The following is a 26,485-nucleotide window of genomic DNA, read 5'->3' as shown; positions in this document are numbered from 1 at the left end:
CTTCTTCTTCTTCTTCTTCTTCTTCTTCTTCTTCTTCTTCTTCTTCTTCTTTTTTTTAACATTTGGGGGCTTGGAGGATTAAATGGCGTGACACGAAGACCACACCCAGGAAGAGGGATTAGGAGGAAGGTCTGTGGCAGCCGTGCCTGAAGCAAGAGCAGTAACAACAAGGAGCTTCGAGGTCTAGGGGAGCTGGTAGAAGGAATAATTGAGTGTATGGAATTGTGGACAAAACAATAAAAATGATAGTGATCAGCACCACCGAAAAGGGTGGAGGGAAGAACAAGCCAAGGAATCCACGTGACCTCCTAGAGAAGAAGCAGAAAAATGGAAGCAAACGTATAGTGTATCCAGGAACTGTGCTGGTCTCTTTGTTTCCCATTTATTCTTTACATCAAACCTATGAAGCCGAACATATTATCTTTTACCCTTAGGGAAAATAAGGCTTAAAATGATTATGGAAAATGACAAGATCATTCAGCTAATAAGTGGCAAAGGATTTGAATGCAGATTTATTTAAATTCATGGTCTCCTGTGCCTGTTTCTAGGATACCACGTAACTTAGAAATATCTGAAATTAACTTAGCTAAATATAATTCAGCCATTGATTCTTTCCTGCAGAACTCTTTATTTTTCAGAAAACTTACAGTGACCCTTATGGTTTTCATTCACTCATTTATTCATTTGTTTATTTATTTCATTTGATAAAGATTTAGTGTATTTGCTAATTGTAATGATATGGTCCACTGATTAGGACAAGGTTTCTAGTGCCAGATTGCCCGGGTTTACTATCCTAGCTTTTGGTTTATCATCTTCACAATGGAGATGAAAACAACATAGTTCTTATGGGGCTATTATGAGAATTAAATGAGAAAATCCAAGCAAAGCATTTAGGAAAGCGTCTGTCATATAGAAAGCACCCAGTAATGTTAGCCGCTGTTATTATTAATACTATGCGCCAGGCATTCTGGGACACACTAAGAGCACAAATGTGAATGTGGCATGGCCCTTGCCTTTGAAGAATTTATACTCTCAAAGAAAAGACACATGTATATTGGCTAATTGTGCTTGTGCAAATGGATGATGCGGAAGAGAAGGGAGTTCTGGGTCATTTCAGGGAAAGGGGACAGCATGTAAGCTCCATGGAAGTATGAAGTCCTCCAAGAGTGGCTTAACTGGAGCATGAACAAGTGTGAGAATGGATTACAGCTGGTGCCAGGAGAGAAATGAGGCTGGGGCAGCTTTTGAAGGATTCACTATGCTTGGCTATGGAGTTGCACTTTATTTTGATTGGATGTAGTAATAATGGAGGTTTCCAAACCAATTTTAAGGACGGAGGAAGGTAACCATCTGGACTCCACACTCGGGATCATAAGCTCGAATGAGAAGAGAATGGGATAGAGGGGAGTAATAGTTGAAGTAAGAGAAAAGAGAGTAAGAAGTGAAACAGTAAGCAGGGAGACTTGGGATTGTACCCCTGGGCATTTATGCCAGAGAAATGAAAACATATCTATACAAAAACAGAAATGCTCATAAATGCCCTAAGCAACTTTATTTGTAATAGCCAAAAACTTGGAATCAACAAAAATTCCATGCAGTAGGTAAACTGTTAAGCAAACTGGTACATCCATACCAGAGATTACTACTCAGCAATAAAAAACAATGAACTATTGATGCATGCAACAACTTGGATAGATCTCAAGGGCATTATGCTGAGAGGGGGGAAAAAGGGGCTATTTCAAAAGGCCACATAGTGTATGATTCAACTTATATAGCACTCTTGAAAGGATAAAAATCACAGGAATAAAGGACATAATAGTTTTTTTTTTTTTTATAAAGATTTTATTTATTTATTTGACAGAGAGAGACACAGTGAGAGAGGGAACACAAGCCGGGGGAGCGGGAGAGGGAGAAGCAGGCTTCCTGCCGAGCAGGGAGCCCGATGCGGGGCTCGATCCCAGATCCCTGGGATCATGACCTGAGCCGAAGGCAGACGACTCAGCCGTCCTGGTGCCCCAAGGACATAACAGTTATTATTAGGGGTTGGGGAGGGTGAGGAAGAAGGAGTGTAGAATGAGGGAGATATTTGTAATGATAGGATAGTTTTATATCTATTGCAGTGGTGGTTATACATTTTGTACATGTAATAAAATGGCATAAAGCTATTTGCATACATTGTATCCATGTCAATTTACTTGTTTTGATATTGGACTATAATTACTTAAGAGGTAACCATGGGGGGGGACTAGGTGAAGGGTACATGGGATCTCACTATGCTATATCTTCACAACTTCCTGTGTATATATAATTACTTCAAAATAAACTGTTAAAAGCTTGTTTAAATATTAATAGAACATATTGCAATATGGCAAGCTATGGATTATTAACACTTTGTCCTTCAAAATTTACAGTATTTTCCTATTTCCTCAATATAGCCCTGTATTACTTCGAAAATGCATTAAATTTACTGAAAATAAGTCTGACTTATTTTTTGATGGCTTAAGGCTAAAAATAATTAACAGGCAGGATAAAATCCACAAATAGCAGACATTGAGATGCAACTTTTCTGCAAAATTGCATCTGAAAAGTCATCCAATCAGAGTGATTTCTAGAATTTTCTCACATTAGTAACTCTCTTCTTCCCTACCTGTTTAGTTACGAGGTAGTTAACCACATTTTCTCTTTTAAAAAAATAAACTAAGTCAATATTCCTGCATCTGCTATAAATGTAACTGTTAGCCTAGTTTCTCAAGCCACATTTCTCTTAAATTCCCTTAAGCCTTTGGTATTTTCAAATTAAACAGCCCTGAAACAAGAAGATATGTGATTCAGGTTTATATTAAATAGAAACCTACTAGTTTCCATACACTTCTACATCTTTTCTCTCCCACCCAAGCTCCTCTCCAGAGATAAAGCTGTCTTTCTTCAGTGATGTCACTCTCCAGGAAAATTTCCAAATTCTTCAACAAGCTTTATCATGCTCTTCAGGATTTGGTTCCACTTTCCTTTTCTATTTCATTTCCTGCCACTCTCACATCACCCATCTCAATCCAGGAAGGAAATTAACAGATTTTGATCATCTGCCCTTTGCTAGACACTCTCCCAGGAATTTCATACCTCTCTTGCTTTTGCAAATATTCTCCAGGAAGCCACCCCTACAGTCTTTTGAAATTCATCTTTCAAGATCAAACTCTCAGATGATACCTCTGTGATACCTGATAGTTTTTTACCTTTCTCCTCCCCCTCTTCTCCAAATTATTGAATTAAATCACTCCTTTCCTGTGTTCACACAGCATTTCACAAATAAATCTATCATAGCTCCTATGTCATTAAATTTTACACTGCTATGTCTCTAACTAAATTGTGACTCAGGGATAATATCTAAATATCTTTGTAGATTCAATACCTAATGTGATGTTTAAATATATACATGTTCAGTTAAATTAAATGAATGAAGCTAATATATTTAGTTTTTATAGTTAGAAATCCCTCCATTTCCAAAAAGCAGGATTGTAATGATCTCTTTGAATAGTAACTTGCTAACGATAGTTACATAGTTTTGTGCAGGCAAAGGAAAGAAATAAATAATTTCATTAGAGAGCACCTGCCATTTCTACCATTCTCTCTGTACTGACCTGGTGACAGACTTAGATTTCTTTTTTTTTTGGCTCTCAGATCATCAATTTCCTGACCCCTGAGGAAGGGTAGGCTCTTTTTTTTTTTTTAATGTTTTTATTTTATTTTATTATGTTAATCACCATACATTACATCATTAGTTTTTGATGTAGTGTTCCATGATTCATTGTTTGCGTATAACACCCAGTGCTCCATTCAATACATGCCCTCTTTAATACCCATCACCAGGCTAACCCATCCCCCCACCCCCACCCCTCTAGAACCCTCAGTTTGTTTCTCAGAGTCCATAGTCTCTCATGGTTCATCTCCTGCTCTGATTCACCCCCTTCATTTTTCCCTTCCTACTATCTTCTTCTTCTTCTTTTTTTTCAACATATAATGTATTATTTGTTTCAGAGGTACAGGTCTGTGATTGAACAGTCTTACACAATTCACAGCGCTCACCATAGCACATACCCTCCCCAATGTCTAGACAGACTTAGATTTCTAAGTCCAGGGCTATTTCATAGTCTATTGTGTGGCACTAAGAAAAACAATTGCTCAATGTTTTTTTTTCTTTTCCAAATGTGAGCAAATGTGGATACAAAAGTCCTGTTATTGGTATGCTAAGGAAAAAGGAGTCTCCTCCAGTGATAGGATAGAATATGGATCTCTTTTTGCATATACTTGGAAAGAAATTTATCCCAAATTAGTTTATTCAGTGACTACATGAAGTCAATATTTGTTTAGTCCAACCTCAAACATTATGGTGACTGAATGCTTTAAACATAAAAATATGGTGGGAATTTGGGATCTCTTTGAATAGACCCAAGCTTATTTACAGCCCCAGGAAATGAAAGACCTCAGTTTTCACCACCAAAGACCAATCTGATTCTAAAGTTATTAATGACTATAACTGTACAACTGTGATTTCCTTCACAGCTCTTTTCACCTTATATATGAAAGAAGTAGGTTTTTGAAAATTGCATCACAACAAAGACTGATGGAACCAATGTTCATGATGTTATTACCCAGTGTTTACTCTGAAATTACCTTCAAAACTTCACATGCTCCGTATCACCATTGCCAATTTTAGCCTGGTTACCAGTAGAAAAAAAGTACATTCCATTTGCTAGGTATCTAAAAGCAATTAGCTACCTGTTGTTACCATTCAATCACAATGAACAAGTCCAAATGTCATTAGTTTTGTAGAAATTGCATATTTTTTTCCTTCAGAAATTGAGCTGTCTACCTCAATATTACCCACCCTAACTGTGTCATCATCTGTCATATGACATCATATCAAGCAGCAGAACAGAGTTATCATTGAAGGGGTATGAAATTAAGCTTGGGAATTATCTTTTCAGGGAAAACTCACTTTCAAAATTTTAATTAATGGCAAGTGCCAACTAGAAGGTTAGATGTGGACAAATATCTAATTTTGAAAAAGGGGTAAATTTTGTAAAATGTATTCAGTTCCTCAAGAATAAATCTATTGGATTTTTCTTTCCAAACTGTAAGAGTTTCTGTCAACTATCTATTCAGAAGTAGCAGCTGACTCTGCTTCCCTCTAACTATCTCACACTGACTTCCGTCTAACTATCTCTGTCCCTCTGGGTCTGGAGAAGCAATTTTGGGAATGAACATGTGGCTGGTATATGTGTGCCAATGACATGGCAAAAATGAGCTGAAAAAGGTGTATTGACAAGCATTGCTTCATTTAGTGATGAGCAAATCTTATGAATATAAATGATTAAGGAGCATGACATTGGATGGTATTGTGTGTTTTGTCTGTTCTAAGAAAAATTAAACTTGGAATTTTCCAAGAAAGTTTGACATTAGTTGCAAACGGAACTTTAAATGTTTCCAAGAAACACTGCCGGCAATTATGGTTACCAATGCAGCTGAGGCATGAAATTAGAAGATATCTTTAAGTTTGGGGAGAGAATCAGGCTTCTCTTAATTCCTTTGGCTCTGATTTTCCCCTTTCAAAATTAGTCTAGTGATAAGATTAGAAGGAAGGGAGATTGATTATACCCACTGTTGACTTTTAATAATGTGAGCTGGCATTAGAAAGAAATAATTTTTTAAGAAATGAAGGCTCAGTTATTGTGGATTGTGGAACTACACTCGTGGGAAACATCATGTGAAATTACGATCTTTTTTCCATTAGGTTTTACCTTTAGAGAAACCTTATGGGTGTAAACATTTGATAGAGGCTTCTGCTCCCACTGCTATTGCATACAAGTCAAGATACAAACTAATGCTGGCAAAGTTGGTAATGACTAAATAGTTCAGATACACACACACACCATGAGGTCTGCAACCCCAGGGAAGCAGATTAGACAAACAAAACTGTAAAAACCATCACTAGATAAGGAAAAATTTCAGTGGGTAAGACCATGGATTGGTATCGGATTGACATGGGTTAGACTTCCAGCTCTGACACTATTGGCTATGTGATCTTGAGAATTTAACTTGCAAACTTCTGTTTCTTCATCTACTTTCAATAACTGGATGAAATAATTAACTGTCTGTTATGATTATTAGTTGAATTTGGGGGTTTCAATGTATACCACAGGCAACTGAAAAAATATATCCTACTTCTTTATAGATCATTAATTCTTGATTTTATTTTTAGTATTGTGTTATAACAGTTTTGTGGCTATTAATGGACTTCATTTACAAATTTTTCTAAAGGGAAGAATAACTCTTATGTTTTCCTTTAAGAATGAATTAAATCCCTAATGAATTTCTTAACAAATCTAATTATTCATAATTTTGAACTGTCAGTTTTGTTGAGAATGAATGTTCTTCAACTCTAAGACAATTCACCCTATCTCATTTTTGGATGAATAAAACATTTTCAGGAAAATGTTTCTGAAAACAATATACAGAACATTATGTTCTGATAAGGCAGAAGTTGTACTGTGGTGCTGATCGTATGGCATGAAACCACAAAAGCAGAACTGGCTTTGCTAGATCATAGGCCTTTGGACTCTCGGGGCTCGTGGGAGTGGCATTCATGAACTGAGACATTGACTTAGGTAACTTTTAGGATTTAAGTAAGTGCACCATTGTTGGTGACAACTTGCCAGCCCTGCAGCTGAACAAGCAGCAGTAATAATGACCACAGTAGCTATGACATTAGCTACAATGTAATGAAGAGACAAAGAGAATGTGGTTTTCTCTCTTCAGAGATTCTTTTATCTCTCTCCCTCTTCCCCTGTCCCCTTCTCTCTCTCTCTTTCTCTTTCTCTCTCTTTCCCTACCTGTCATCTATCAATCATCTAATGTCTATCCAACTATTTACTCAGACAGTGCATAATAGGGCAGACTCAAGATAAAAACTGGTATTGTCAAACTTGAAATATATATATATTTTAGTATAACTCTTTTTCCTTCCTTTTTACAACGTTGCCCAAACATTGTCATACTTTGTGGAAGGTAAAATACTGAATATGTGTTTTTCTTCCAGGAAAATGTAGGAAGCAATATTAAAATTATATCCAGAATTTTATTTTATAAAAAATGTTCTATAATACAGCGATAATTACGTATCACAAAATTAAGCCTTTATTCAAAAGGAGGATATAAATTTATTATCAGATACCTCATACTTATTTAAATAGCTTTGGCTATTCTTGTCATTCCTCATGCTTTATGGCTACTGGAATCTTTGTCTACTTACTGGATGGAGCTTTCAATGCGGGTAATAGTGAGGAAAGCAGCAAGATTTGCTGTGTAAGATGAGATGACAATCAATGCAAATAACCACCAAGCCCCCATCATCATTCGAGTAGCCAGAGTCGTGTATGGGACCTCTCCACCTGTGGAAAGAAGCAAATAGAATAAAAGAACATCAACAAGTATTTATTGAGAATCTGAGGTCATTCACAATCAATACCAAATTAACTTTTAAGTTAATTTTTAAGTACTGAAAAATCTTTTGACCTAACAACATCAGCGTGGATTTCTGTATTTTGGTTATGTTTATTACTTCATATTTAATTCCCTTTTATGATGCTATGTAAGACCCAGCCAAAAAGAAGCATGATACATATTTAGTATAACTTGTTTCAGTGATACTTCTTCTAACTTCTTGTTCAAACTTAGAATTAATTATCATCTTATTATAACCACAGATAGCTACTTTATTTCCAAATGCTTCATTATTCAGTAGTTAGGTGATATTAATACTATTATGCCCATATTTAATATAACTTTTCAGATTTCTACTTCAATAAATAATACTGAAAATTACTTTTTGGTTAATTTCCCTAGAATCATAGGTTACTTTTATATATATGTATATATATTTATATATAACATATAATATATATAATTATTTTATATATATATCACATCTTCTTTATTCATCTATTGATGGACACTTGGGTTGCTTCTATATCTTGGCTATTGTAAATAATGCTGCATTGAACATAGGGGTACATACACCTTTTTAAAATTAATTTTTAAAAATTCCAGTATAGTTAACATACAGTGTTATATTAGCTTCAGGTGTATGATCCAGTGATTCAACAATTCTTTTTTATTTCTTTTTAAGATTTTATTTATTTGGCAGAGAGAGACACAGCAAGAGAGGGAACACAAGCAAAGGGAGTGGGAGAGGGAGAAGCAGGCTTTCTGCTGAGCAGAGAACCCGATGCGGGGCTCGATCTCAGGACCCTGGGATCATGACCTGAGCCGAAGGCAGATGCTTAACTACTGAGCCACTCAGGTGCCACAGTGATTCAACAATTCTATACATTACTCAGTGCTCATCATGATAAGTGTACTGTTGATCCCCTTCACCTATTTCACCCATTTCCCCACCCACCTCCCCTCTGGAAACCATCAGTTTGTTCTGTATAGTTAAGAGTTTGTTTCTTGGTTTGTCTCTCTCATTTTTTTTTTCTTTTGCTTGTTTGTTTTGTTTCTTAAATTCTACATATGAGTGAAATCATATGGTATCTGTCTTTCTCTGATTGACTTATTTCACTTAGCATTATACTCTCTAGCTCCATCCATGTTGTTGCAAATGGCAAGACTTCATTCTTTTTTATGGCTGAGTAATATTCCATTATATATACCACCTCTTCTTTATCCATATATCAATGGACACATCAACAATTTCTTTAAATGTAAACAGATTAAATTTTCCAATTAAAAGACATGGAATAGATGAATGGATAAAAAAAAATCAAGATCCAACAATATGCTATCTACAAAGACTAACTTTAGTATTAAAGATACATATAATGAGACTGAAGGAAAAAAGAATATTTCAAGCAACATTGATAACAATAATAACAAAAAGCAGGGACAGCTATACTTATTTCAGACAAAATAGACTTTAAACTAAAAATGATAAAAAGAGACAAAGAAGTCATTATGTAACGATAAGGGGGTCAACACAAAACAATTACAAATATTTATGTTCCCAGCACTGGAACAGTTAAATACATAAAGCAGAAACTAACAGAGTTAAAGAGAAATAAACAGTAATACAATAATAGGTGAGGACTTCAATATCTCTCTTAACAATGGATAGGTCATTCAGACAGAGAATCAATAAGGAAACAGTGAACTTGAAAAACACTGTAGACTAAATGGACCTAAGAGAGATAAACTAAACATTTTATCCAAACAGTAGCTACACATTCTTCTCAAGTGCACATGAAACATTTTCTACAATAGAGCATATATTAGAACACAAAACCAGTCTTAGAAAATTTAGGAAGATTAAAATTATACCAAGTATCTTCTCTGACCACAATGGCATGAAACTAGAAATCAATAACAAGAGGAAACCTGGGAAGTCATGAACACGTGGAAGTTAAGCAACACTCTCTTGAACAACCAATCAATTAAAGAAGAGATTAAAGGAGAAATAAAAGAGGTTTCTTGACACAAATGAAAGTGGAAATACAATATACCCCAGCTTGTGGAATACACCAAAAGCAGTTCTAAGAGGCAAGTTCATAGCCATAAACACCTGTATTAAGGAGCAAGAAGAATCCCAAATAAACAACTTAACTTTAGGCCATAAGAAAGTAGAAGAAGAAGAAACTGAGCCCAAAATTAGTAGAAGAAAGAAAAGAATAAGTATTAGAGCAGAAATAAATCAAATATATAACAGAAAAACAATTGAAAAGATTAACCAAACTAAAAGTTGATTCTTTAAAAAGATAAACTGAATTGACAAACCCTTAACTAGAATAAACAAGGAAAAAAAGAAAGAACCCAAATCAATATAACTATAAATAAAAAGGAGACATTATAACTGATACCAGAGTAATTCACAGGATCCTAAGAGGCTACTATGAACAACTATTCACCAATAAACTGGACAACCTAGAAGAAATGGAAAAATTCTGAGAAATGTGTGTAATTTTCCAAGACTGAATCAGGAAGAAATACAAAATCTGAATACACCATTTACTAATAAGAAGATTGAATCAATAATAAAATATCTCCCAACAAAGTAGAGCCCAGGACCAGATTGCTTCACTGGTGAATTTTACCAAACATTTAAAGAATTAACAACAATCTTCAAACTCTTCCAAAAAAACAGAAGAGGAGGGAATCCTCTCAGACTTATTTTAGGAAGCCAGCTTTATCTTGCACCCAAACCAGGAAAGGACACCAATGGAAAGAAAAACCATAGGCCAATATCCCTGATGAATACAGATGCAAAAATTCTCAATAAAATCGTAGCAAACCAAATACAGCAGCACATTAAAAAGAATCATTCACCAAGAAAAGTGGAATTTATCCCTGGAATGTAAGGATGGTTCAACATATGCAAATCAACAAATGTGATACAAGACATTAATTAATTAATTAATTAATTTCATTAAGAATGAAAGGAAATAATCATATAATTATCTCAATAGATGCAGAAATGCATTTGAGAAAATTCAACATCTATTCATGATAAAAATTCAACACATTAAGCACAGAAGGAACATATCTCTTGGCACATATGACAAGCTTACAGCTAACATCATACTGAATGGTCAAAGGTAGAAGGCTTTTTCTCTGAAATTGGGAACAAGATAAAGGTGCCCACTCTCATTACTCCTTGTCAACATAATATTAGAAGTCCTAGCTAGAGCAATCAGGCAAGACAAAGAAATAAAAGGTATCAAAATTGGAAAGGTAGAAGAAAAATTGTCTCTATTTGCAGATGACATGATTTTATATATAGAAAATCCTAAAGATTCAACCAAAAACTATTAGATCTAATCAATGACTTCAGTAAAGTTGCAGGACACAACATTAAAATATGAAAATCAGTAGCATTTCTATACATTAACAACAAATTTCCTAAAAAAGAAATAAATCAATTTCATTTACAACAGCCTCAAAAAGAGTAAAATATTTAGGAGTAAATTTAATTAAAGAGGTGAAAGAGATCTACTCTGAAAACTACAAGACACTGATGAAAGAAATCAAAGAAGACACAAAGAAATGGAAAGGTATCCTATGTTCATGGATTAGAATTAATATTGTTAAAATGTCAATACTATGAAAATCCATCTATAGATTCAATGCAATTTCTAGCAAGATTCTAATGGCATTTTTTAAAGAAGTAGGAAAAGCACCTTTAAAATTTATATCGAACCACAAAAGACCCCAAATAGCCAAAGCAATCCTGAGAAAGAAGAACAAAGCAGGAGGCATCATACTTCCTGATTTCAAGCTGTACAATAAAGCCACAGTCATCAAAACAGTGTGGTACTGGCATAAAAACAGACAAATAGACCAATGAACAGACTTGAGAGCCCAGAAATAAACCTATGCATGTACAGTCAACTAATATTTGACAAGGGAGCAAAAATACTCAATGGAAAAAAACATATTCTCTTCAATAAGTTGTGCTAGAATAATTGGATATTCACATGTAAAAGAATGAAATGACTAGGAGCGCCTGGGTGGCTCAGTCGGTTAAGCGTCTGCCTTCGGTTCAGGTCATGATCCCGGGGTCCTGGGATCAAGCTCTGCTTTGGGCTCCTTGCTCAGGGGGGAGCCTGCTTCTCCCTCTCTCTCTGCCTACAGCTCCCCCTGCTTGTGCTCTCTTTCTCGATATCTCTATCTCTCTCTGTCAAATAAATAAATAAAATCTTAAAAAAAAAAAAAGAATGAAATGACTGTTTCTTATACCACTCACAAAAATTAACTTGAAATTGGTTAGAGACTTAAATGTAATACCTGAAACCATGAAACTCCTAGAAAAAACTTAGAAATAAAGCTCCTTGACATGGGTCTTGTTAATTTTTAGATATGACACCTAAAGCACAAACACCAAAGTCAAAGATAAACAAGTGGGACTACATCAAACTAAAAAGCTTCTACATAGCAAAATCAACCATCAATAAAGTGGAACTTACAAAATGGAAAAAATATTTGTAAACCAATCATCTGATAAGGGTTCTTGTAAAAATATATAAAGAAGTCATACAACTTGATAACAAAAAAATAATTCAATTAATAACTGGGCAAAGGACCTGAAGAGACATTTCTCCAAAGATGTATGAAAGGCCAATAGGTACATGAAAAGATGCTCAACATCACTAGTCCTTAGGGAAACGCAAACGCAAACCACAATGAGATAATTACCTCATGTGTGTTAGAATGGCCATCATCAAAAAGGTAAGAGATAACAAATACTGGTGAGGATGTGGAGGAAAAGGATCCCTCCTGCACTGTTGGCGGAATTGCAAATTTGTGCAGCCACTATGGAAAACAGTATGGAGGCTCCTCAAATAATTAAAAATAAAATTATCATAAGATCCAGCAATACCATTTCAGGGAATATATCCAAAGGAAATGAAAACTACTAACTTGAAAAGATATCTACACCCCTAGGTTCACAGCAGTGTTATTTACAATAGCCAAGACATGGAAACAATCTAAGTGTCCATTAATGGATGGATGGATAAGGAAGTTGTTATATATATATATATATATATATATAATACCTACAATAAAATATTATTTATCCACAAAAAATGAGGAAATCCTACCATTTGCGACAACATGGATGGAATCTGAAGGCATTATGTTAAGTGAAATAAGTGAGATAGATAAAGACAAATACTATATGATCTCACTTATATGTGGAATATTAAAAAAAAAAAAACTCATATAAAAATACATCAGACTTGTGGTGACCAGAGGCACAGGGTGGCGGGAGAGGGAATTGGAAGAAGTTGGTCAAATGTACAAACTTCCAGTTATAAGATAAATAAGTTCTAGAGATATAATATACAACATAATAACTACAGCAAACACTAATGAATCATACAAAAACAAAGTTGAGAGTTCATCTTAAAAGATCTCTTCACAAGAATGTTCTTTTTCTTGTATCTATATGAGAAGATGGATGTTAGCTAAACATACTGCGATAATCATTTCACAATATGTGTGAATCAATCCATCATGTTGTATGCTTTAAACTTATACAGTGATGTGTGTCAATTATTTTTCAATAAAACTAAAAAAAATGATCATTGGAATTCATTACATCAGCACTATAAAGTAGAGAAATCCTATAATCATTTGGTAGATGCAGAAAAGGCACAGATAAAATTTAACATTAGTCTTTAAAAAAAACAACAAACCTAGAAATAATCCAGCAAACTAGAAATAAAAGAATTGTTCTTAGTTTCACAAAGAGAATTTTCAGGAAAACTGTAGCAAACATCATGCTTATTAATAAAATAAATATATATATTTTTAAAGATTTTATTTTTTTGAGAGAGAGGTAGAGAGAGAGCCAGAGACAGCACAAGCAGGGGGAGGGGCAGAGGCAGAGGGAGAAGCAGACTCCCCGCTGAGCAGGGAGCCCAATGCGGGGCTTAATCCCAGGACCCCGGGAGCATTACCTGAGCTGAAGGCAGACACTTAACGACTGAGCCACCCAGGTGCCCCAAAATAAATATTTTTTAGAGACTCTGTTAAAGGCTACAAGTTGTTACCACTTGTATTCAATTGAAGGTCCACAGTTACTGCAACAGCCAAACAACATCAACAACAATAAAAAAAAGAAAAAATACTTAAGAATTGGAAAAAAATGAAATAGAAGTTATGGATTGGAGCTGGTATGCATATGTATGTAGAAAGAATATAGGTAGGATAAACTACTAAAATTAATGTTAGTTATCAGTTTACTATGGTACAGACTCAATATTCAAAAATCAATCAGATATGTATACCAGCAACAAAACCTTAAAACATGGAATTAAATATATATACCATTTGCAACAGCATTGAAAATACCTAGGAATGAAGATGTAAAAGACCTCTATGTGAATAAACTTTCTTGACTGAAGTATTAAATAAATGGATGAGTATATCATATTTATTGATCTAAAGACTCAATATTACAAAGATATAGTCTTTTCAAATTGATCCATAGATTAACTGAATTGCCAATCCAAAATCCCCAGGTTCTTTTTGTGAGAGAGACAGAGAGAGAATGAAATGCTGAATGTAAAATTTGTATGAAATTGCAAAAGGATAAAATTAGCCAAGACAATGTTCAAGAAAAAGAAAAAGCTGACTGTAGTCAGCTGCAGTCAGCCAGTCTCGCTGACTATAGCTGTATACAGTAATTAAGGCAGCGTGGTATTTATACAAGGATAGACCATATCAATGAAAATTATCCATGTATACATAGACACTTGATTTATGCCCAGCTGGTGCAGCAATATATAGAGAAAGGGAGATCTTTTCAGTAAGTACCACTAGGTCAATTTGGATATACACGTAAAAAATAGTAAAACTCTTCTCCTAATTTACAACATACACAGAAATCAATACCAAATGGCTTATATATAAATATATAAAATATCAACAGTAAAACTTCTGAAAATAAGATAAGAGAATGTATCTAATATATCCACAAGATCAGGTAGCAAAAAATTTCTTGAACAGAGTACAAAAGATTGATAGATTTGACTACAGTAATACTTTGTAGTTCAAAAGACACCACTGAGAGAGTGAACATAAGTCACAGTAGAAGATATTTCCCAAACACATATCTAACAAAAATAACTTCTTTAAATCTGTAAGAATAAAATAGACAGTAATTAGAAAAATGGGCAAGAGTCTTCACAAAAGACAAATGGCAATCAAGGTGAAAACATGGCAACCTCATTAGTTATTAGGTTTATGCAAACTAAAAGAAAAATGGAATACTACTACAGAACCACCAGAATGATTAAAGTAAATAAATAGACAATATTAATTGTTGGCAAGGATGTGGAGTTACCAGAGTACTATTGGTGGGATTGTAAATTGATTCAATCATTTTGATAAACAATTTGGCAGCATCTCTGAAAACTACTACATGTTTTTCTTAAGACTCAGCAATTCCACTCTTTAGGTATATACGCCAAAGAGGAATATGTGTACCCAGAGACAAGCACAGAAAAGGTTCATAGCAACATTATCCATAACAGCCTCAAACTGGAAACAGCCTAGACACTCTTTGAGAGTAGAATGCATAAATAAATTACGTTATATTCATACAATGGAATATTGTACAGAAATGAAAACAAACAGATTTCATTTAAATATAGCACCATGGATGGATTTCACAAACTAAGTGTTGAGTAAAAAACAAACAAAAGAACTGCATACTGTATGATAACTGTTCAAAAACAGGCAGTGAGAATGGGAAGGCTGGTAATCCTGTAAGTGGTTACCTTTGGGGATAAACAGTTAATGGTTGAGACAGGGCAATGGGGGCTGTGTCACTGGTGCTGTTCTATCTTTTTCTAGGTAGTAATTACACAGGTGTTCCATTGTTGGTGGTAATACATTGGGTTGCATATTTAAATTTTGTGTACTTTTATGTATGTAAATAATATTTCACAATTACATAAAACCAAGGAAAAGAAGAGAGAGAAACAAAGACCACTTTTTCCCGTTTTTTTCTCCCTTTCTTTTTTTATCTCTGTCTCCACAATTTGAAAAAAAAAAAAAGTATTTTCCTAGATTCAGGATGCTAGAAGAGACGGAAGACAAAAAATTATCTACTAAATCAAAAGCACAACCCATGGCTAAGGTAGAGCAGAATTTAGACTGGCAATTCCCAACAGTTCAGGGTGTGCAAAAGTCTGACTCTAAGGTTGGGTATTTTGATTTTGATAACTCCTGGTGAATCTGAAGTCTCCCAATATCACTCTGTAGAAGCATGTGGAATTAGTATTTTGCAGAGTGACCCCTCTGCTATAGGGAAAAATCTTAACACAGATTTGAATGTTGATGTGACTGGTTTGCCACATCAAAAAATGTATCAACCTTGTTACCGTATGTATTATCTTGCTTATAAAAGTTGTTAAAGAGATAAAACAATGTTTTTTCTGCAGGCAAGATTGTAAAACTTGATCATTTCACCTGAGTCAGGCAAAATTTTGTTGCTCTAAGTCTTACTCTGTGTGAGTATATATATATGCGTCTTTGTGTGTACCTGAAAATAGGGAAGAGTTAGCATTTAAGACTCTTCAATTTGGTTGTTTGGTATCAGCTTCTCCCATAGGTTTTAAAACTCACAGAGTGTTTATAATATAATCTTGGACTTTGGAACTCTTTTATGAAATATGATCAAGAAAAAAAGAGAAAATTATTACCTTTCCTTATAAACATCCTTTTTTTCAAAAATTGGATGCTTATTGGAACCAGGTTACTAGCAGAATGGCTAAAAACTCTTACAGCAAATAGGAAATTTCCAATATTATGGGTGACTGACTATGTTCAAGTAAACTGGTTAACAGGAGTGTCAATAAATATTAAAATGTTTCACACTTACAAAATCACAGTTTAGAAAATATAAAGAAGGATATTGTTTGCAATTAGCCATTGACAGGGTACTCCCATTTAAGGATGAGAGAGAATGTACAAATCTCCTAAATGCTTAAGGTATTTATGTCATATTTATATATTAGTCAATTCTTTGGAGCTCATTCATAAATAGTCAAATTGACAGACTGCCTGTGACTAGATCTGAAAGTGCTTTAATATTTTTTCCTTTGGTAGAGGGTGCAGGGGTAAGAAGAAGGGGCATGTGAGATTCAGGTAAGATTTGCTGTTGGCCACAGCATAGTAGGTCCACTGTTTGAACCCATTTGCATGGGTTTCTACAATGTGGCATGGCGATTACTGTTACAACAATCAGCTTTAGGTGATAAAGAGGGATAATGTAATATCATATTGTGTTATAGTGTGAAAGTTGTGTCTTTTAAAATTACCTTTTGATACTTTCTTATCATGGCAAGAACAAAACCTCAGCTTGGGGATAATAAGTGTCCTTGAAATTTTGTATCTATTTTTATAAAGGTAAGGCAAATGGTTAAACTCCCTTTGACAGACAACATAAACTAACTAGAGTTTAATAATGTTTCAGTTGCATTATACTTATGTTTTCTATTAATGCAAACGGCACTGCTTTTATATTTGTATCCGCAAACATAACCTTTATTAACAACAACTTTGACCCCTCTAGAATCTCAGTTTCAAATATTCCATTCTCCTATGCCATCATCTATCTTTTTTTTTAAGTTTTTATTTCAATCATCAGGTGCTCATCATCATCTATCTTTTGAGCTTCCTTCTTCCACCAAGTCTATAGACCCACCAAACAAATGCTGCAATGAACATAGGGGTGCATATATCTTTTTGAATTAGTTTTCATTTTCTTCAAACAGATACCCACTAATGAAATTGCTGGATCACGTGGTAGTTCTATTTTTAATTTTTTGAGGGATCTCCATCCTGTTTCCCAGAGTGGCTGCACCAGCTTGCTTTCGCACCAACAATGCACAAGGGTTCTTTTTTCTCCACATACATGCCAGCATTTGTTATTTCTTTCTTTTTGATAATTGCCATTCTGACAGGTGTGAAATGATATCCCATTGTGGTTTTGATTCGTACTGAGATTTTCATGTGCCCGCTGGCCATCTATATGTCTTCTTTGGAAAAATGTCTCTTCAGAACCTCTATCTGTTTTTTGTTATTGGATTGTATGGGTTCTTTATGTATTTTGGATATTAACCCCTAATTGGATATATGATTTGCATATGCCTTCTTCAATTCAGTAGGTTATCTTTTTATTTTGTTGAGGGTTTCCTTTACTGTGCAGAAGCTTTTTAGTTTGATGTTGCCTCATTTGTTTATTTTTACTTTCATTTCCCTGAAAAATCAGAACCAAACCAAACCAAACCAAACAAAACCCACAAAACATTGCTAAGACTGATGTTAAGGAACTTACTGCCTGTTTTCTTCTAGGAATTTTATAGTTTCAGGTCTTATATTCAAGTCTTAATCCATTTTGAGTTAATTTTTGTATATGATGTAAGATAGTGGTCCAAATTTATTCTTTTGCATGTAGCTGTTAAGTTTCCCCAACACCATTTATGGAAGAGACTGTCCTTTTCCCATTTTATATTCTTGCCTCCTTCGTTATAAATTAATTGACCAAATATGTGTGGATTTATTCCTAAGTTAAAGATTGTGGTTCCAGCTAACTGCTCTGAAGCCTTCAAATAATACAAAGGGTAAAGGAGAAATTGAAGGCAATGAATACTCAACTCAGAAATAGGGTAAAATTTGAAAGTCCTGTTGGCAGCTTTGAAGCAGTCTCTTAAATTACACAGTTCCAGGGCAGATACGACTGAGGACAAGACTTGGGCTTGACTGCAAGGGTAGCACAAGTCAATCTCCAATCAAATCTTCTGTCTTATAAAGTCTCTCATGATAAGTGAAGGGCATTGATGGGAAATCTGAGTTTCAAAATCCCTCTGAACCTCCTTGGTATAAGAAGCAATCTCTCATGGCTTCTGAAGGAATCATCCTTTCTCTGCAAAATGATTCTCAATGACTGGACCTGGGGAATCACAGTTCTCTCCTGGACTCACCTACCTCACCCCTTATTGCCTCCAGATACAAGTTAGATCCCAAATAACTGTCAGAGAAGCATAAAGCCCACTTATAAAAGTTTTGTACCATACAGGATGGAGTATAAGTATCAATTAGGGCAAATATGTTATCTTGGGTGGTAATGATTTGGGATTTGATATTTAAGATACTGACTTGACACTTGTGACTGGTGGTAGTAGTTTTAGATTGGCTAACGATGGACCAAGAATGAATGGATTTTTGAGGTAACCTATACACAATTTCTCTGGTATTCTATAGATATTCAGGGAGGTGGGAATGTTAGAATGGATTTGTTCTGAACAAACTTTCATCTCCCTATCTGGGAAAGGGACAATCCCTTCACCAAACATTAAGAAATGCATGGGAGGGGGCTGTAGCACAAGCATCTCTGAAGAGTTCTGTATGCTGGTACTCATAGGCAATGTATAACAATGTAATGGTAGTATAAAACCTTTGTAAAGCAATGTCAAATACAGTAGTATAAACCTCTAAATTTCCCAAAATAGAATACCTAAGTTAGTGATAGTGTATCTGACTGGGGAAATATTATTTACCAGTGAAAATGTAATAAATAGGATACAAAATTATAAATGTGGCATGACTATTAGTATAAAAAAAATTGAATTTTTTATATCAAATTGAATATAGTATCCCAGGTTGGCAGAGGCTAAGTGGAGGTGTTTAACTATCAGAGACAAGGTAAAATTCCTGTAATATGACGTGGCTGTTTATGAATGGTAACTGGAGTGTACTGTCTGTCCATCAGCAATAGCTTATCACAGGGTTCCTAAATATGAAATAGCTAGGTAGCCTACCAAGGCGTTTCTTGATATGTATAGGAAAAACGATTCTAGATCTGAGGGCAGAAATGTAGCCTCAGTTGCTGAGTGGGAATTTGGAGCCTCTAAGTCTAGGTCCTAGAACTCATCCAGTTTATGATTCAGAAATCCAGTATTAAAGAAAAGGGCAGGTTAACATTTGTTGATATGTTCTTTTTGAGATTTTTCTTAAGTATTTTTAATACCAATAGTCAGACCACATTTATAATATTGTATTCTATTTTTTCACATTTATAAACATTTTAATTTTATTTTAAAGTTTTTATTTTAATTCCAATTAGTTAACACACAGCATTATATTAGTTTCAGGTATACTAGATAGTGATTCAACACTTCCATACATTACCTGGCGCTCATCACAAGTGCCCTCCTTAATCCCCTATAATATTGTATTCTGTTTATTACATATTCACCGGCTGAACAATATTTTCCCAGTCAGATATACTGCAGCCTACTTCAGTATCATATTTTTGGAAATGTAGAGGTTCTATGCTGCCATATATTACATTGCTATAAACATCTTTTTTGATAGAATCCATGAAGAGAAGTTATTTGGTGAAAGAAATGAAATTTTTTATGTCTTATACAAGTGTTAAGCATTTTCAAATACATTTTATAATATTGAACAAATAGAGACTGGTAATGTTACTCCTCTTTTGTTAACTTATGTCTTTCTGAAGTGTTGACATTTCAGTTCAATGACAAAATATTGTCCTGGAGTAACTGATAAGTCTATTTCCAGATAAGCAAAAGGAGGCTAGGAGGCATTAGATGATGTAATCAAAATGGCAATTTCCTATACATAAGAAGACTTCTCTAACTTAATATTTACATTTTCATAGTAATTATAATACATGTAGAGCTGTTTATAAATAGCAGTTCCTTCTTTCCAACTCTTTAACATTATTTATACACTTCTGTTTTGAGGAGTTCTTAATCAGTTGAATAAAAAATCTTGGCATATTTCCTGTTTCCTTAATTAATGACAGTCTTTTACACATACAAATGCCATCTATACATAATGCCCTAAAATAAGAATGTTCTTCTGATGAAATAAATAAAAGATCATTACCACTATAATGCAGATATAGGATATCACCATTACCCAAAATGTTCCTTTGTGCTTCTTTCTGGTCAATCTCTATCCCCCATGCTTGGCACCAGGCAATGCAAATCTGCTTTCTGTCACTGTGAAATATTTTTCTTTTTCTATATAAAGTTCTTTTTAATTTCATATAAATGGAATGTAGTCTTTTGGGTCTGGCTTCGTTTTACTTAGCACAAATGTTTGAGATTCATTCATGTTGTTCCATGTGTTAGTGGCTTATCCCTTGTTAGTGCTAAAAAGCATTCCATTGCATATATCACGATTTGCTTATTCATTCACCAGTAACTAGACATTTGTATTGTTTCCAGTTTTTGGCTATTATAAATACATTTTCTATGAACCTTTGCAAAAAGAAAATGTTATTTCAACATTAGAACTTCCTACAGAAGAAGATAATCTTTATAATTCTTGAAATTTCAGGATTAACAGAAGTAGGTAAGTTTTACTGAACTCAGTACTGTGGGATATTTCTAATGAATACATTTGAAAAATGTTAAACTAAAAATTAATTATAATCCAATTAAATAACTGCTAGCTATACCACATAACCCATATATGATGATTTTAACTTAAGTTTCATGTATCCGCTGCTGTAACTCATTGTAGAACTAAATTGAATTACATAGTTAGTAAATGTAACACTTGGCAGCTTCTTTTCACAATGTTTTCATTATTCCAGCCCATATAAAATTCCCGCTGTTCCTAATGAGCTAAAGAATTAAAAACAGCCAATCGAAAGCCAATTTTCCTGTCTGATCTTACAAAATTAAAACATTTGAGATTTTAGTAACTTAATCGATAAAGGGATTTCAGTTTCCCAGTTTGTAAGGTGGACTACAATATAGTTTTACACAAGTTGTAACCTAAGTAATAGTCAAGGGTCTTGAGGTTAAATGCTACAGTGAAAGGTAAGCTCCCCTAAGTGCAACATTAAGATGTATGGATGAACACTACATATAGTGTTTACTATGATTCCCCACCACAAACTGGTTTACTTTCATATCCACAAGGATTGGGGCAGTGATGGTATTTAGAAACCCTTGTGGTAAATTCTTTCTCTAGATCTTATTTAATTAAGGCTTTTTTTTCCCCATCCTGTACTAATTGCTTTTATTCAATTCTACTGGAAACATGATCATAGGATGAGTGAATTGAACTAAATCTACTGAAAGTAACTTGTTATACGTGAACTTTATTGGGTCAGACAAATCTTTTAGAATACTAATTAGCAAAATCCTTTTTTTATGGAACTAGCTAACCCATCCTGAATTAAGAAATGTACCTTTTTAGAGATTTTGAAATTACACTGATATTAGAAGTTCCTTTCTACCTTTTAAGTTTATTTTTTTTAATAAAGCAGCTTCAGTATGTTTGAAATGGACATGCTAGTTGGAAGGCTTTATAGTGTATATTACTTTTTGCTGAGATTTCCACTAATCCATAGAACTGCATTTTATGGTATTAATGGTTACTTTGAAGTTTTAGCACAAAGCAAAATGGGTCAGTGTGCCACATATCTTCCTTGAATTTTTATTTGCAACAAAAAATGCATTTGCTTACTTTTTTTTCTGTTTCCTTTCCCAGTATCTATCAAAAGGACCCTTGTAAATTTTAATGATTAAAAATAAGATTTTGCATCTAAAGAACATTGATATCACAACCAAATTTCAAAATTATGGTGGAATGTATCACAAACCCTCACTGACACCCAGAATATTTCCCAACACTTGTATCGTTTCCACAGTTATGATTTTGCCAAAACTACACACATTTAAGAGGTGCTCCTAGAAATATCTTCAGCTTCTGTATTCATGCTCTAATTATATCTATTTCATTATACTATTTTAGAGGTCTTGCTAAAAAAAAGAAGTAAAAACAGGGGAGAAACCGAATAGTTTCATCCTTTCTCTCTTGGTTTGTCTTTAGCTCTGTTAGTAAATGTCTTGCTTTGTAAAACTCAAGAGCATAAATCCAAGATTTTGGTAAAATATTTAAGTGTATAGTACACAGAATTTTTCTATCTAATATTACACAATTAAAATAGTTGAGATTTTAGTAATTCAATTTACAAAGAAAGAAAGATACTCAAAGCCTCTAAAATCTTCAGATAGTTTTCAAGTAGTTTGGTTCAGAGATGAACTGAGATTTTTGAAGTCACTGTATGTTACCCCTTTGTTTTCTCTGTCTACCATATTTGTCTTCATGTCCTTTTAGTTTATTTTTTATTTACTAAATTATTTGATTCATATTTTAGGTGCTTTGTTTCTATTTTTAATACATTGATATATATCAATTGCTTATCTGTTCACCAAAAAAGAAAAAAAAAGGAACAGTACATGGCTTGAGCAACAAATAGTGATTTTTAAAAAATACCCAAATATCATTTTCTGGAGGCCCCCAAATTATTCTTTTTTCTTTCTGTACTATTTTTCTTGCTACCTGCTGATTTTACCACAGACTTGCAGCAAAATGAGGACTGGGAAAGGTACTCAGTGAGGAAATGTTGTCTGGATGACTAGTCATTTGTCAAACAGCATGAAGCAAGACTGCCATTGAGTCTGGCCTGCCACTCCAGAGTGATGTATTAGTTTTTAATGTTTTAAAATAATTATAGCAAGGCCTAAGCCACCATATAAAACCACTATATAAATTCTAGTGCCATCATCAACCCCAGTTTTCAGAGACCCAATCAATCAGCGGTGCTGAGCAAAACTGCACCCATTTTACCAAACCCAGAAGCATCAAAGTTCAAAGGGTAAGAAGCAGTTGTCAACAGGAATCAAAAGTGAAGTGGATCTCGAAGTGAAACTTCCATTACCTCTGAAATTTCTGAGACTAATTCCTGAACTAGGCCTTATGTATCAATGCATCGCTATTTTCACAAGGTCAGAAAATGCCGATACATATTCAATCCGTTTTAATGAGGATACAAGAGCCAAGGTTAAGTCTAACATATATTTTTAAAACTCCAAAATGCCATTCAAATCCAGTAACCTGTTAACTGCCATTGAAGATTAGTTTCAAATCTATGATAGAGAAGGGAATCATTTATATTGTGAATTCAGTTTTCCAAAAACAGTATCAGCCTTCTCAATTTTGAACTTTTTCTTGTTTTCCAGAACTCTTATGTTTAAGTTCTTAGGAGGACATCTTAAAAAGCAGAAAGAAAGAATGGATTCCTCTCTGGTTTCTATCAGTACATTCTTTGGAATAATAGGTTGGAAAATGGCTAAAGGAATGAGATTTTGGTGTGCTGGTGTGAGATAAAATATAGACATTTTATTCAGTATATGGGCTTTATATATTCAGATAGAGTTCAGTAAGTAATACAGACAGACCTGTAATTGAAGGATGTAAAATACTTCATATCCTAGTGATTCCCACAATACTGCTGATTGAATAAGAAAATATACATGAACCACAGCTCATGGGTTTTTGTACGTGAATGCAAATATGTAAAACTGAATGCGTTTTAGAATTCTACATAAAGCTTAACTATTTTGCTTAAGGAATATCTCCTCCTCCTCCTCTTCTTCCTTTAATATGCCACTTCCTTTAATAAACCACACTTTGGGTGTGGTTTGTAGATTTTCTCAGGAATTTCCAAAGGCATTTTCAATCTACAGCCTCAGTAGTCACTGAGTCAAAGATTTGGGTGGAATAAATGAGCAATGGAAAAGTCAGGAAACAGGTTCATATTGCTGGGCTGAAGTGGTAAATCCAAATCATGGACGTAATGAAGTAGGACATGAAGTCAGAGAGGAGAGGGATCAGGGTGAAGTTGCAAAACAAAACAAAACACAAAAAACCTATTAAACTCAAACCCAAATCAGGAAGTAAGAGATTAAAAGCAAAGGTCAGGAAAAAAGTAATCAAAGCTTCTATATATTGAGTATTTACTAATGGACCAGGCATTGTGTTAAATGTTTTGTAAACATTTCTTAATCTTTACCATAGTCTTAGGAGTTTCCTCAGCCAAGGTCAAGATCAGAGAGGAGTAGGGACAGATGATTTTTGCTTACAGGTAAGGGAAAAGGCCAGGCAGGGAGTGACACATGTCAGAGAATCTAGGAAGCCTCACGGTGTCTCCTCCTCCAAGTACATTTCTTCCATTAAGTCTTCTGGTTTATTACTGCCACTTCATTTTCTCCCTCTGTTCTCCTCAACAATAAGGATAAATAGGATTATTGTAGGCCGACAGGCCAAAAATTTAGGATAGATTTGTGCAAACAAAACTAAAATAAACATGATAATAGTTTAGATATCTACAAAACTCAGAAAAAAATCCTCATTATTTTATATTGGAAATAATTTACTAAGACCAATATACTTTCTTAGATGACCGTAAGAAACAATCAGCTTAAAACATAACCATTATAATGAACTGATGATCTTGGGAGATGTAACATATCAAGAAGATAGGAGGAAGGTGATATTGCAAAAATAAGAGATTTTTAATGATGAATAAATAATAAAGAAAATAGGTAGGTGAAGATCTTTTTTTTTTTTTTTTTTTTGTATTGTTCTGAGAGGTGGGCTATGATTCTGTATACCTTAAATTCATTCTTGGGATAATTCAACTGGCATATTGATCATTTCTCTATTTTAATAATGACATATAAACTTTTTATTGAATCATTAAAAAATTATAAGCCCAAATTACTGGACTTGTAAATAGCTATTATATATATATATATTTTTTAATTACTTTGACAAATAACTTTGTAACTAGTAACCTTAGACATAATAGGTTATTTGCAGGGGGATAAAACTTTCACTGTATAAGTTTTACATGCAAACAAAATGATGAGTTACTTTTTTGTTTCCCTTTTCCCTGGAGACATTCATTCACCTTGATTTTCTGCAAAGGCCTATGGAAGATAGAAAAAATATGTATTTTTTGTTTCTTCCAAGTTTCACAGACTTAGAGATTCTTCTCTGCCCATATGGCAATACACAAGAGACTCCTGCAATTGTTTGAGAATGCAGGCTGCTATTCAAAAAACAGACATGGTAGGCAGTTTTTACATGAAGATATTATCCAAGGAAATGTTATTAATATTAATTGTAGTCATATGACTAAGTTCTTGTGCAATCTTCTGCAACTTTCCTTTTTATTTCTTTTATTGTGCTGCTCATGGTACAAACCTATTCTAACTCTACTATATAATGAACTTCTCAGTAGACAGATTCTTTAGAAAATATTTGACACTTGCAGATAAATAATGAAATCCAAACTAATCACTGAATGATAGTCATCTTTGTGGCTTAATACAACTCTTTGTTTTTTTTTTTTTTAAAGATTTTATTTTTTTATTTGAGAAAGAGAGTGTGAGTGAGCAAGCGAGCATGAGCAAAAGAGCACAGGCAGGGGGAGCTGCAGAGGGAGAGGGAGAAGCAGGCTCCCATTGAGCAGGTAGTCCTATGACGGGGCTCCATCCCAGGACCCTGAGATCATGACTTGAGCTGAAGGCAGATGCTTAACCAACTGAGCCATGCAAGGACCCCTTAATAAAACTCTTTATAATAACTTTTAGAGTCTTTCTCTGCCTAATAATCTTTGGTGGCTCTGGAAGTAATAACTTGAAGATTATTTGATGCTTTGTGTGTGTGTGTGTGTTTTACAAATGAAATTTAAAAAAAAAATTGTAATGATTGGATAAGCTACTTCAGGTAAATTTTTTTTTTTTTTTAAGATTTATTTATTTATTTGAGAGAGCAAGAATGAGAGAGAGAGAGAGTACATGAGAGGGGGTACGGTTAGAGGGAGAAGCAGGCTCCTTGCCGAGCAGGGAGCCCGATGCGGGACTCGATCCAGGGACTCCAGGATCATGACCTGAGCCGAAGGCAGTCGCTTAACCAACTGAGCCACCCAGGTGCCCTACTTCAGGTAAATTTTGATCAGCTACTTTTTTCTTTTGTCCTCTCTTCTCTTTACGGAGTTGTTGGATTTGGATTCTGACCCCCACCCCCA

The 26,485-nt window shown here is 34.3% G+C and overlaps 1 protein-coding gene across 4 annotated transcripts in view; it reads right to left on the bottom strand.

Annotated features, from left to right (window-relative positions):
- Nucleotides 1–26,485, bottom strand: part of GRID2 (glutamate ionotropic receptor delta type subunit 2) — a 1,428,484-nt gene that overhangs the window by 251,468 nt on the left and 1,150,531 nt on the right. For all 4 annotated transcript variants that reach the window (XM_032400835.1, XM_032400836.1, XM_032400834.1 and 1 more), the window contains exon 12: nt 7,307–7,445. In XM_032400835.1, the coding sequence (XP_032256726.1) occupies nt 7,307–7,445 (139 nt within the window). The remainder of the gene's footprint in view (nt 1–7,306; nt 7,446–26,485) is intronic.

Source organism: Phoca vitulina, unplaced genomic scaffold (genome assembly GCF_004348235.1).
Source record: "Phoca vitulina isolate PV1807 unplaced genomic scaffold, GSC_HSeal_1.0 scaffold3, whole genome shotgun sequence".
In the NCBI taxonomy this organism is placed as follows: domain Eukaryota; kingdom Metazoa; phylum Chordata; class Mammalia; order Carnivora; family Phocidae; genus Phoca; species Phoca vitulina.
Note: the sequence above shows the minus strand (reverse complement) of the source record. Positions and strands in the feature narration are given on the sequence as shown.